This window comes from Lampris incognitus, chromosome 15, assembly GCF_029633865.1.
Source record: "Lampris incognitus isolate fLamInc1 chromosome 15, fLamInc1.hap2, whole genome shotgun sequence".
Lineage (NCBI taxonomy): Eukaryota > Metazoa > Chordata > Actinopteri > Lampriformes > Lampridae > Lampris > Lampris incognitus.
Genome location: NC_079225.1, coordinates 13039728 through 13054542, shown reverse-complemented (window position 1 = coordinate 13054542; position 14815 = coordinate 13039728). Strand labels below are relative to the sequence as shown.

The following is a 14815-nucleotide window of genomic DNA, read 5'->3' as shown; positions in this document are numbered from 1 at the left end:
GGGTCGTTTAGCCACAAGTTATAACAGTTTTAACCGAACATGTAGCCTGGTCTATAACGCAACGTCCATTAAACCGCTTCAGTCTGCTGCTCTGAAATAGCGTTGCTGGCCACTAGAGGGCGCTGATGTCCAAACTATATTGTAACGATCAGGGAGGAATAGGCTCGGTAGCCCTTGGCTAAAGGGTGGGACCCTTTAGTCCAGTGGTTCTCAACCTTTTTGGGGTCCTCGACCCCCTGCGTATTTTTGATCTACCCTGAGGACCCCTCCACCTGATCTTGGGGGAGGGGGTTGCAATTTGATAGAAACAGTAGAAACTGCATTTTAAATTGCATTATAGCATTTATTCACTCTTTGGGGCAAAAATAAGAGCTTTCGGTTGTAATTTAGATATAGTTAACAAAACAGAATTCTTATGCAGTAACTTTCAGATATAGTTAACAAAACAGAATATGTATTGAGTAACTTTCAGATATATGTAACAAAACAGAATATGTATTCAGTAACTTTCAGATATATGTAACAACAGAATTTTTATGCAGTAACTTTTAACAATGCAAACGGGAGCGAGATCTCTTATTAAAATACAATAAATTACACTTGTGAAACAGATGTAATTAGAGAAAAAAGTCCTGTTACCCTTTATAGTTTAGGCAGATAAAGGTCTCAGTCACATTTGAGTAAAATAATCCTATTTCTATAAATGTCATAGGATCTTTTTTTTAAAAGATATTTTATTTTCACGGACCCCTTGCAATTACACCACGGACCACTAGGGGTCCGCGGACCCCCGGTTGAGCAACACTGCCCTAGACGGCTGGTTAATGTTGTCGCCCGCGGTGCGGAATACACGAGTTCGTGTCCCGGCTGTGACGGTCCGGCCGGGCTGCCCCCCCGAACAAATGACGTTACAGAGGTGAGGACATGCTAAAGTTAGCTAGCCATATAGTTAGCCTAATTTTACGCATGACACTTAGGATACGTCTAATCCCTGGAACATAATGGCTATTTGCTGGTCTCCCGCCTTTCTCGTTGAACGCTGCCTTGCTCCACCTACGTGCGCAGAGCAGGTGCGCCGCGGGTCTGGGCGTGTTTCGCGCTCGTTTACGTTGGAAGGCTGCAGTGGCGGATCTAGAGATTTTTTTTCCTGGGGCGGCATGAGGTTCAAGGAGGGGGGGCAATGGACATTGCTCTAAACGTATTATTATTCAAAACTCGCATTTCATCGAATGCGTTTTGTTCTCTACTGTTTTGAGATGAGTCTGGTGCGGGTCTCATTGACCTTCACCATGCATGTGCATAAAATATACTTTAAAAACATATGATCTGATTTATAAATGGGGTGGCGACAGGGGTGGCAGGACTGTGTCCCAGAGGTGGCAGCTGCCACCCCTGTCGCCACCCCGTAGATCCGCCCCTGGAGGGCTGTTCCTCTAGTCTAGTGCCCGCTCCCTCTTTCCTCTATATATGTCCCCGGCCCGTCCTTTACTCTGTCCATGGCGTTCGTTGGCCACCTCAGTGCAGCGCACTGCTTTTGCGTTAGTCCAGATTGTGGCACGCTAACGCGCATTAACCAACGGTCCTGATTGGCTAGTGAGCCCAGTCCTGGGAACACACGTGCAGCACCAATGACACACACACAGCGCCTGTGTGGATGTTTTGACGGTCTACCGGCCCACCGACGGGACTTGTCCCGGTATGCCCGATGGCCAGTACACCACTGGTTGTAAAACTGTGTGTGCCTCTGTGTGTGTGTCTCTGTGTGTGTCTGTGTGGGTGGGTGGTTGGCTCTCTGTTTTTGTTTGTCTGCTGTGTCCCAGATCTGATATTCCCTTGGCCCTCAACACGGCTCAGCCACAGAGATTCTGATTTTTCTCCTTTTACCAAGTCCCGGTGTGACGTCCCAGCCAAGACTTTAAACAAAATTTTGCGTGTCTGCAAACCTCTGGCGATTAATGTCCGAGTACAGAATCCAGTTTGCGTCTGAGACCGGTTTTATTAGCCCTGGGAGATTTTAATTTGTCGCAATGTGGCTGGATTGTAAACACCAGCTGTTGAGCTTAACCACTTGTCAATGTGTATAAAATCAGGCTCAGCCATAATGGATTCTCCTCAGCTGAATCAATGCTGGACAAGCTAACCATATGGGACGCAGGACTTAAATGGCCACGTCGAGCTTTTCATCCAACATTTTAAGTGTTCAGTTGGCCGGCTCGCTCAAGATGGCTGCCAAAATCCATTCCCTGGTGTATCGCCATGATCTCCTGTAGTACATCTAAGATGGCTGCCGTGGAAGGCTTCAACATATTTCTGTTGACGTAAGCGTTGTTTTGGGCTCCACAAATAAAGTTGACTCGACGTTTTGATTTTATGCACATCAATACTGTCGTATCGGGTGACGCTCGTCGCGTTTTGTTTCCAACTGTGTAATCTTGACCTTGTAAAAAATACTTTCTTTTGGACAGCGTGCTCCCAACAACAGAGATGCCGTTTCCTCTCGCGACATCTGAGTCGGAAACTCCGTCCATCCGTCCGTCCAATACTATATGGCAGATTTTACAGTCAAACTGTTAGACGAAGCCTCTGCTGTGTGTAGCCATGTGTGTGTTTGCCTGTTGGAAGAAAATGGCACGACGGACAATGACCTCTGCTTAACACCAACATGTTGAGGTCCACTGCGGCGAAATGCAAAGCTGAAAGCCCGGCTTTTACTCGGCATGTAGGCCGTCTGTGTAAAAAGTCTGCTGCGAGATGTTTTAAGTCAAATCATCATGCCAAACTGAAGCAATGTTTTGCTAAATTCGAGAAACCGGTGCGTTTCATCATAACTTTCAGTCAAGATTCGCACTCACGGCGCTGTACTCCTCCAGTGACACCACGTACCCCGAATGCGGCGTCTTTTTTTTTTCCCCCGTCATTTTTATTTCTCCCAGCACATTCGTTGGTTTGTGTGACTATTTGTTGATGCTGTGCTGAGCTTTAGAGGAGGGGGGGGGAATCCTCTTCTGATCCGAATCTGATCAAAACACAGATTATGACACACAGCAAGAGCAACACACAACAACTTCTGAAGCGATGTATCACAAACGCACAGACGCGGTGATAGATACACGCACGTTAGTTAGCCGAGTGCAGCCATGTTTGCTGCAGAAGCTGTCTGTCTGAGTCTGTTTCTCAAAGCCACGCTGCTGAGAACTTCAAAACACACACACACACACACACACACACACACACAAGATTTTGTCCTCTGTGTGGTTTGGGGCAACAGTCTTTGTAAGTTATTTGAAATTTGAATGACTGCTATAAAGTTACACGGCAACACACACACACAGACACACACACACTCACTCTTTGTAGCTTTCACTCTAATTACAGCAATGTGACATCATGAGAAAAAAGCAATGGAGAGAAATGAGAAGGAAAGATAGGAAGACTAGACTGATAAGGATACATGAGAAGAGCTCTATCTATCTATCTATCTATCTATCTATCTATCTATCTATCTATCTATCTATCTATCTATCTATCTATCTATCTATCTATCTATCTATCTATCTATCTATCTATCTATCTATCTATCTATCTATCTATCTATCTATCTATCTATCTATCTATCTGTCTGTCTGTCTGTCTGTCTGTCTGTCTGTCTGTCTGTCCGTCTTATTCATTTATTATTATGTTTGCTATGTTATGTAGTACATTACATACCCAGTTGGAAGCCGTATTTGAATCAGAACCGTGGTTATTGGCCATGTAGTTTGCACATACATGGGATATGACTCCGGTTTCGTGGCTCTCTCAGTGTACTTAACATAGAATAACAACACTACAACACAACAATCTTCATATATATATATATATATATATATATACACACACACACACACACACACACACACAAGAATTGACTTATACAGGTAAAATAACAGGTGATAAGGTACAATGGTGCAGGGAATACATCAGAGATGCTGAAACAGATGTTAAAAGGTTACTTGCATACATGTCTGAGTTAGATGGACATGGCAGAACGTACCAGTATACGTGCAATATACAGTAGAGTATATACAAAATGGTTGGATTTATTGACAGTGTTGAGCGTTCATTTGAATGACAGCCCACAGAAAGAAACTGTTTTTATATCTGGCTGTTTTGGGGTACAGTGCTCTGTAGCGCCTGCTAGAGGGGAGTAGTTGGAACAGGTTGTGACAGGTTATGCATTTGGCATCCCATGGCTCTCAAAGGGAGCTGCTAGACACACGTATGCAGCATTATGAGGACCAAACCCGCCCGGCCTAAGCCAAAGGGTGCTGATTACAGTAGCACTGCAGCGGCGTGGTTCTTGTGTGATTGACCATCCTCCTCTGTCTCTTTTCCCCTCCAGGTCTTCCAGATAGCCTATGTGATCGTAAAGGCAGCCAACTCACCTCGTCCAGGTAACCAGTCTGCTTCTTAAGTGTTACACATGGCCTGATGTCTCTGTTTCATGGTTTCATTAATGTGAATGGGGAATGACCTCGTGAATGAAGTGATGAATTTGCAGGTGGCAGGCTTTTTCTGCGGTGTTTTCAGCCACAGTTGATCCACAGTTATTTGACTTCAGCACTTTTTGTACATGTTTCCCAGCACTGTGGATAGTTCGGTGTCCTCCTCGGAGGACAGTCTTATCCACTGCCAGTACAAATAACACAGCGCAAATGTAGCAATAACATGATCTGAGAGAGCAGCAAACACAACAGCAGTGGCACAGAAAGCAACATAATTCAGTACCATAGCACACGGTATGTATGGCACATCAGACAGAGACCACCTACATCAGTTTCTGGCACGTTTTTCCTTGACCACAATGAGCCAGGGAAATCATGTATTTGTTAATGAGAGGATTGCTTATGCTGCCAGTTTATTTGTGAATGAAACAAAGTCTGTGAGTTGTTTCATGGCTGGCAACTCCAGCATTGTTCTTCATCAGCCAGTCAGCCAGTCAGATGTGGTCATGTCTTACCGAGCTGGCATTTCACATTCATATAAATATTCCAAGTCTATGATTACGCCATGCTTTACTGCAGCTCAATCTGCTTCACGTGTGTCCTGTTAATGCCTACTATGCATGTTCTTTTGCTCCCACCACCACCTCCGCATCCACCTGTGGGCTCTGATTCTCATGGTTCCCCAGTAAGGGATTTTGCAGTCCTCACTCCTTGATGCTTTCTATACAGACATCTGAACCATCAGGGAGTTTTAAAATCGGAGAACTGTCACACCCTATTCAGATATCCTGGATTTCTGTAGAATTACTCTGATTCAGATGCAAGTTCGCTGATACGATTCGGGTTTGTTTGGCATTGTCATGTGGCAATATTGCTCCTCTCTTTCCTGCACTCCATTGCATTATCTATTGGTTTAATGTATCTTCACACTTATCGCTATTTAAAACAGTGGTTTGAGTAACTGTTACAGTATGTTTGACTGACCAACTGACTCCTATTCAAAATGATAGCTTCTTGTCTGTCCAACTGTGTAACTAACTGCTGTGATCTGGTGGGATTTGTCAGTAATATGGCTTCCCATGTCTCACAGAAGCACCAACGCTCTTCCGCTACAGACCAGGTCACAAAACAACTTAATATTCAAAATAACCATGACTGCTTTCCTCTGCTTTCTATCTCTTCTCTGACTGGAGCCCTACTACATACAAGTGGATTGGCCTCGTCAGCCTGATTCAAATTTCATATTGTTGCATTAATAAGGAATCGGGAACATTTATTTGTCGTTTCATTTCACGTACGAAAGTGCATGAAATGAAAGTATCGTTTCCCCCAGCCCACAGCAGTGCAGCACGGAGACAAATGTAGCCGCAAGTGGCGATTAACGGAGTCCAAGATGTTGGAGATGTTGACATGTGTCAGTTGTTGCGCCCCCTATGGACGAAATTTCACAGAATTTGGCGTGCTTCCAAAGAATGTTGTGATGATTGTGCTTGACAAGTCTCGTTAAGTTTGAACAATCACATCACTAGATATAGGCAATACAATCACTATGGGCCACACCTTAAATTTTGATTGACATGTTACTTCGAAATGGAATGACGTGTCAACATTCTCTCGTCAACTTTTTATCAGCATCGTCTGGAGATGACGCATCGGATGAACAGCCTCAGACTAGTTCATTTTACTTTCACTTTGGTTTTTTGTGAAAATGGCGGGAAATTGGCAGCAATTGAGGAAAAAAATAACTTCAGGAAAAAAATTCTCAAAAATTCCATGCAGAGCCCAAGATATGACCCAAAACGTAAATGTGCTTATTGTAGTGTTTTGCGGAAACAACAATAATAATAATAATAATCCTGAGAAAAATAATAGGGTTCCAGCAGCTATCGCTGCTTGGACCCCTAACTACAAGAACACAAGAACAACTACACAAGAACAAGAACACATATATCCAAACTTCAAAAAACTATACAAACACATATATCCAACATATATATATATATATATATATATATATATATATATATATATATATATATATATATATATATATATATATATATATAATCATTGTCCAAGAGCATGAACGCCAGCCACGATGACTGTCAGAACTGCCAGTCTGCATGGGCTAGCAGTTAGCTTAGCCTGCCTCGCTTCCGCGTCCTGTCAGACCGCCTTCAGTGCTTCCTCTTCGGGCGCAGCTTCGGTCAGGGCCGTGGTCTTTGGGCCCTCCGGACGCAGCAGACCAGGCTCCCCCAGTCGATCCAACGCCAGCTCTCCCAGCCAGACACCCTCGACACACCTCCCCTCACTGCACACGACAACACCAAAAACACAGTCAACACCAGGCCAGACCGCCCTCAGTGTTATCGGAACTGCCCGTCTGCATGGGCTAGCAGTTAGCTTAGCCTGCCCCACTTCTGCATCCTGTCAGACTGCCTCAGTGCTTCCTCTTTGGGCACAGCTTCAGGCAGGGTCGTGGTCCCTGGGCCCACAGGACGCAGTGGACCAGGCTCTCCCAACCATCAAACGAAGACAACTTAGATGCAGACGTGGACAAAGACACTGCATGGACGGTACTGGGTGAGGCCACTGCAAACGTGAATTCACGCCATCATCTTCCCACACCAGTACTGGGTGAGGCCGCTGCAAACGTGAATTCGCACCACCATCTTCCCACACCGGAAGATTAAGACTATATAATAAGTTCATACTCACCCTATCACAAATACTACAAATCATTATTTGGTAATCCTTCCAATGAAATCAAGTGTAAAAACAGTCTCACCACATCATATGGAAAAACCGACTCATAGGCATTGGTATACTAACTCAAGTAACTAAGGAAATTCTTAAAACAGTCTTGTGTGTCTCTGAAGCGCTGCCCCAAAGTTGTCTGTTTGTTCACCAATAGGCATCATTTGGACAGAGTTTCTGCGGTTGTCATCACATCTAAACCAAAGTTTCACTATCATGGAACAGTTTAATTGTTGTTTGCAGGACAGTCCATGGGTGAGCACCGGTGCCAGGCTTCATCCTTGGCTCTCCCAAGTATAATTTAACTAGGTTAAAGTGTGATGGACAGCCCACTGAGCTTGATGAGATGGAGTCATGGCTACAGGAGATTACATTCATAGATTGTCCGCCAGTGACGTCATTGGCGGAAATCATTTCGGCAACATTTCAGAGACAAATGGAAGCCTGCTCAGTATCATGGCTACCGATGGCATGTTATCCCTGCAACATATACATAGAGACAGCGTGTTCAAATGATTTTCTCTGTCATCCTTTTTGTGGCCAGGTAACTGGATCTTGCAGCGCTCAGTGGACGGTGAGACCTTTGAACCCTGGCAGTACTACGCCATCACAGAAACAGAGTGCCTGACACGCTTCAATATTAATCCACGGACAGGACCGCCGTCGTACACCAAAGATGATGAAGTTATATGCACATCGTTCTATTCAAAGATTCATCCTCTGGAGAATGGAGAGGTAATAATTCTAGTTATACATATTCCCTCAGCATAAACCTTGAGCCGGAGTGACTTAAAGTGAGTGCAAATGAGTGCAGTGTTTGATATGTTTTCATTATTGGCACAGATTAATAGCAAAGATAAACCACAGAGAGGAAGGAAATGAAATATACATGACAAAATAATGCAATAAGATCAAAAAATTAGGCTTTAAAAACATTTCACCTCAACAGGAGACACTGGCGAAAAGTGAGATAGCAAACTGATTGTGTGCATGCTGACACAGTTTGCGTCATGTTGATTTCCTGGACCGTGCGATGCTTGGAAGACGTGACATAGGGCCAGTTTCGTGGCAGTGATATTGTAGTTTGTACCACTTTTGCTGACTACAACCATTCGAGAACAGAGAATTTAGTATTAGCGCGAAGTCAGAATATGGAGGGCCGTGATCTCTGGGCCCACAAGACGCAGCAGACCAAACTCTCCCAGCCAATCAAACGCCAGCCCTCCCAGCCAGACACCCTCAACACACCTCCCCACGCGCCACATGACGACACCAAAAACTCCACAGTCAACGCCAGGCGAGGCTGCCGCCAGACCGCCCTCGGTGTTATCGGAACCGCCGGTCTGCATGGGCTAGCAGTTAGCTTAGCCTGCCCCACTTCCGCATCCTGTCAGATCGCTCTCAGTGTCACCTCCTCGGTCGCAGCTCCAGGCAGGACCGTGGTCCCTGGGCCCACAGGATGCAGCAGACCAGGTTATCCATGCCAATCCAACGCCAGCCCTCCCAACCAGACACCCTCAACACACCTCCCCACGCGCCACATGATGACACCAAAAACACCGCAGTCAATGCCAGGCGAGGCCACCGACAGACCGTCTTCGGTGTTATCGGAACCACCGGTCTGCATGGGCTAGCAGTTAGCTTAGCCTGCCCCACTTCCACGTCCTGTCGGACCGCTGTCAGTGTTACCTCCTCGGTCGCAGCTCCAGGCAGGGTCGTGGTCCTTGGGCCCACAGGACGCAGCAGACCAGGCTATCCCAGCCGATCCAGCGCCAGCTGTCCCAGCTGTCAAACGAAGACAAAACTTAAACACAGATGTGGACAAAGACACTGTATGGACGGTATAGTGAGGCTGCTGCAAACATGAATTCGCGCCGCCATCTTCCCACACCGGAATCAGCTCTTTGCCTGTGATATTACGGATATAAGAGCTGTATGGAGCTGAGGTGATGCTAACTAGCATATGTCTCAAAGAGGTGGACTAGACGGTTGCTATGCCACCAGACGTTATGTTGTACATGGACAGGTTGATGATTGGATGGGTGTGCGAGATACAGCATTTCAGTTTAGTGTGATAGAATGATAAAAGGAGAGGAGACTGCTTGTTGATGATCTGCTGAAAACATACACACACTTGAATCAAACCACGGACACCTGCCATGTTGCTTTGATCAGTTGCCAGCCGCCTGTGTGTGTGTGTGTGTGTGTGTGTGTGTGTGTGTGCAAGCAGCTAAGAAGCTGCTATTAAATTGACATTAATGGATGGAGAGAAGACTGCACAGCACACAGAATGCACAAACACACACACACACACACATTCAGTAATCACACATCCCCTAATCAGTGTGTGTGTGTGTGTGTGTGTGTGTGTGTGTGTGTGTGTGTGTGTGTGTGTGTGTGTGTGTGTGTGTGTGTGTGTGTGTGTGGTGTTGCAGGGGAGCGCCAGAGGGGGTGCGAGTTGAGAGATGTTGAGAGTTGCAAGTAACGATAGTGTCATGGTGTTTTTGTGTATATGTGTGTGTGTGTGTGTCTGTGTGTGTGTGGTTGACAGCTCCCTAGCAGTCTGATCACAGTGAAACCATAATGAGTCGTAGGCGATGTGTCACAGCATGGCATGCAGACTCGTACTGTCACCCCTCTCTCTCGCACGCACACACACACACACACACACACACACACACACACACACACAGAGTCTGATCACTTGGTATTTTTTTCGTTTATTTCTTGATACATGTATTTTTCATTTGACAAATTTGGCTGCGTTGTTAAGACAGACATGTGGACAGTCAGACGAGCGAGTGAGCGGGCTGGCAGCCCCTCAAACCCACGATTTCACTGCTAGCACACCAGCTAAGTTATTTTACTGTTGCACGTGTCATAAGTGGCCCTGGATAAAAGGTGTTCAGGTTTAAGGCCCGAAAACGCAATCGTAGTTAACCTCCATAGCTCAGTGGGTGGAGCAGGGCGACTGTGTGGCCGTCCATCAACCCTGTAGCTCAGTGAGTAAAGGTCTTCTCTCACCCTCCATTTTCAACCAGTGTTTTTCTCCAGTTAGAGGTGCTGAGGACCACTGGCCATTTTAAATGTTTTTCTACATCACCATGTTTAAGTATATATCTCCTCCTCTCTCTCCCTTTCTTTCTCTCTCTCTCTCTCTCTCTCTCTCTCTCTCTCTCTCTCTCTCTCTCTCTCTCTCTCTCTCTCTCTCCCACTCTGTCTGTCTGTCTGTCAGATTCATACCTCCCTAATCAATGGTCGTCCCAGTGCCGATGATCCCTCTCCGACACTTCTGAACTTCACCTCAGCACGGTATATCAGACTGGTGTTTCAGCGAATTAGGACACTGAATGCTGACCTCATGACCTTGACGCTCAGCGACCCCAGGGACGTGGATCCTATTGTGACAAGAAGGGTGAAAATGAACACACACACACACACACACGCACACACACAAAGGCGTCCTGTTCTGTTCTACCTTTTTTCCATCGAACCACTCACTCCATGTTATTCACTGAGAAACAAGAGGGTAATTTAAAACGACAGTCGTGATGATTCACATGCAAACTATCTTTTTTTGTTTTCTTTCTGTCACTGGCATATTTAAGACAATGGCTAATCTACAGATCTTCCGATCATGAAAGCTTTTGTTAATTTCCTCTGGGTTTAGTTGGTTACTGTCGGGTAGGACTGTGCAGGGGAAAATGATACAGTGGTGACACGTGGAAGACAGAGGCAGGTAGATTTGTGAGACGTGGAAGACAGAGGCAGGTAGTGTTGTGAGACGTGGAAGACAGAGGCAGGTAGTGTTGTGAGACGTGGAAGACAGAGGCAGGTAGTGTTGTGAGATGTGGAAGACAGAGGCAGGTAGTGTTGTGAGACGTGGAAGACAGAGGCAGGTAGTGTTGTGAGACGTGGAAGACAGAGGCAGGTAGTGTTGTGAGACGTGGAAGACAGAAGCCGCTTAACATCGGATCACAAAGAGCCATGCACATCAATAGCTCTGATAATGACTCCAAATAGGATAAATATCCGAGTCTCATCACCAGCCAGTCAGACTAGCTTGGTCTAGTCAGAAAGGCACGAACTGAGGAAGCCTCTTGGATGAGAGGCGAAACGTCTTCACGGATATATACCAAGTCCAGTTGCACTCGATTCAATTCCTTTGGATAACCATGACCTGGATGAATGAGAACATTCACAGACAAGACAGAGGCAGGTAGTGTTGTGAGACGTGGAAGACAGAGGCAGGTAGTGTTGTGAGACATGGAAGACAGAGGCAGGTAGTGTTGTGAGACGTGGAAGACAGAGGCAGGTAGTGTTGTGGGACGTGGAAGACAGAGGCAGGCAGTGTTGTGAGACGTGGAAGACAGAGGCAGGTATTGTTGTGGGACGTGGAAGACAGAGGCAGGTAGTGTTGTGAGACGTGGAAGACAGAGGCAGGTAGTGTTGTGAGACGTGGAAGACAGAAGCAGCTTAACATCGGATCACAAAGAGCCATGCACATCTATAGCTCTGATAACGACTCCAAAGAGGATAAATATCCGAGTCTCATCACCAGCCAGTCAGACTAGCTTGGTCTAGTCAGAAAGGCAGGAACTGATGAAGCCTCTTGGATGAGAGGCGAAACGTCTTCACGGATATACGTATACCAAGTCCAGTTGCACTCGATTCAATTCCTTTGGATAACCATGACCTGGATGAATGAGAACATTCACAGACAAGACAGAGGCAGGTAGTGTTGTGAGACGTGGAAGACCGAGGCAGGTAGTGTTGTGAGACGTGGAAGACAGAGGCGGGTAGTGTTGTGAGACGTGGAAGACAGAGGCAGGTAGTGTTGTGAGACGTGGAAGACAGAGGCAGGTAGTGTTGTGAGATGTGGAAGACAGAGGCAGGTAGTGTTGTGAGACGTGGAAGACAGAGGCAGGTAGTGTTGTGAGACGTGGAAGACAGAGGCGGGTAGTGTTGTGAGATGTGGAAGTCAGAGGCGGGTAGTGTTGTGAGACGTGGAAGACAGAGGCAGGTAGTGGACCATCTGAAAACGAAGCACACTTGTTTTGGCTAGCAAGCAGATGTGGCACACCGGGCTTTGCCAAGCAGCGGCAGCTCTTGAGTTGATGCAGAGGGAGGCTGGTTCACAGCTAGTGGCATGAAATAGTGTCACTTGCACAAATTGCTTCACACACACACGTGCGTGTATACACACCCACGCTGTTGTGTAATAATGCATTCAACAGGGAGGCTCGCACTCTAAACAAAATAACCTCCGCAACATCACTCAACGTGTAACTAGGCCTATAGCCTTAATAATAATTATAATAATCATTACATTTGATTCAGTTCCTCGCCAAATGACCAACAATGACAAGCCACAAAAGTCACCTTTCTTCTACTTCCACAAAATATGAAAACATGATCAATGGCAGCTCATCAGAGGAGGCAAGGGAGGCTGTGCCTCATCAACATTTGATAAGGAAAAAGAAAATAAATGGCACTAACACAAATGAACTTTTTTTTTATTGAACAATATTTTACAAACAACAAGGCAAGTCAACCTTGATATAAAACATTTGGGTATGTGTCTGAGTACGACAAAACAAACGAAGAGAAAAAACATCCACAATCAAAAGTCTTACTAACAAAAGTGAATTGAAATATATAAATCCAACGACACAAATGCACCGTATTGTATTCCTTTTCACCTCATTTGTGTCTTATTTTACTCTTATCATGGCTTATTTTGCGCCATCTGTGGCCAGTGATGGTGTGGTTTAGCTGTCTGTGATGTGCGCTCGCTGCACGGGCTCCGCCCGTCGGGCTCAGGACTAAGGGAGGCAAGACACTTTAGCTAGCAAGCTGCCTCTCTCCATATCAAAACTAGCCAATCAGCATCGAGTTAGGCCGCTGTTCTACAGTGGGAAAAAAAGCTGAAAGGAGGCATTCCTCTGTTTTGTGTGGAGGCCATTTTTATCATTTATTCATTTTAAGACACTAGCCAAACAAAATTAGACACTAGCACTTATTTTTTAAACACTAGTCGTTATTATAAGTGTCACTAGGCACTACTATAATCACAAGTTGCTAAAAATGAGATACTAGTTTTATTAGAATAAGCACGAGTTACTAATATATGGCTAGTCACTATCCTCTTTTACTTGAAATTCAATCAACACGAGTTCTTTTATTTTAGTCACTAGCGCCTAATTTAAAGTGACTTGTCATTCTTAGTGGGAAAACACCAAACTGCTTTTCAATTGAACCTTACTTTCATTCACGACAAGTCGCTATTTAAATAGCACTTGTTGTTACTCCAGTTCTACTAGTCTTTGTAAAGTCATCATTGGCTAGTTGTTATTCTGATTTTCGCTCGTCACAATTACATTGCTACTAGTTGCTATTCAGTATTGACAAGTAGCTTTCTAATGAGCTCTAGTTCCTATGCCAAATGACGATATCAACATATGTGTTTTTACTTGTCACTTAGTTTTTCACACAAGTGAATGATATTATTAATTATTTATTATTTACCTACTACCTCTTGGCCACATTTTCAGGAAATTTGGCATTTAATTTCACTGCTACGCAGAGGACACCCAGCTTTATCTATCCACCGAGCCTCCCTCCACGCTTCCGCCCACTAGTGTATAATTTTTAGTGACTTGACAATAACGACTAGTAACAGTCAGAATAGCGACGTTTGTTTGAAAACAGATACTAGTGTCTGAACGGCCTGCCATACCGTTTGTCTATCAGCCAATCTATAATCGACCTGAACGTAATCTGTCAGTTTCCCCACTTTATTTTCCCATGCTAGTATCTTTTAAATTTGAACAATACCCACATGGGGATCGCCGGTTCAAATCCCTGCGTTACTTCCGGCTTGGTCGGGCGTCTCTACAGACACAATTGGCCGTGTCTGCGGGTGGGAAGTCGGATGTGGGTATGTGTCCTGGTCGCTGCACTAGCGCCTCCTCTGGTCAGTCGGGTGGCCTGTTCAGGAGGGAGGGGGAACAGGGGAGTAGCGTGATCCTCCCACGCGCTACATCTCCCTGGTGAAACGCCTCACTGTCAGGTGAAAAGAAGCGGCTGGTGACACATGTATCGGAGGAGACCTGTGGTAGTCTGCAGCCCTCCCCGGGTCGGCAGAGGGGCTGGAGCAGGGAGTGGGGCGGCTCGGAGGAGTGGGGTAATTGGCCAAGTACAACTGTGTAGAAAAAAGGGGGGGGGGTTTTGAACAAGGCAGTAGCATAAAACAAGGGCATTAGCAACTTCAGCAAGCGATATAACTGACAAATTTGCACAATTATCATTTCAGCACCAACTAAGAATTACAAAAGAGGGAAAACCTACACCCAAATTGGATTTGATACAGAGTAATGGCAGTCGATCCTGTAACTTTCTTGTGGATAATTATTCCCAGACTAACTAATTATTCCCAGGCTAACCAGTGCAGACACATCGCTGTAGCCTATGTTGCTATAATGTTTTTTTCAGACATGGTTGGTGTGACTTGTGGTATATTTTATCGTCATATTTCCATATTTTGTGCATATTTTGTGGAATTGCATGCAGGT

General features: G+C 45.4%; 1 protein-coding gene across 1 annotated transcript in view; it reads left to right on the top strand.

Annotated features, from left to right (window-relative positions):
• The window catches only part of lama2 (laminin, alpha 2), a 334247-nt gene that overhangs the window by 61102 nt on the left and 258330 nt on the right, over positions 1–14815 (top strand). Inside the window, exons 4-6 of the mRNA XM_056294135.1 lie at positions 4382–4433; positions 7786–7976; positions 10477–10656. Coding sequence (XP_056150110.1) covers positions 4382–4433; positions 7786–7976; positions 10477–10656 — 423 coding nt within the window. The remainder of the gene's footprint in view (positions 1–4381; positions 4434–7785; positions 7977–10476; positions 10657–14815) is intronic.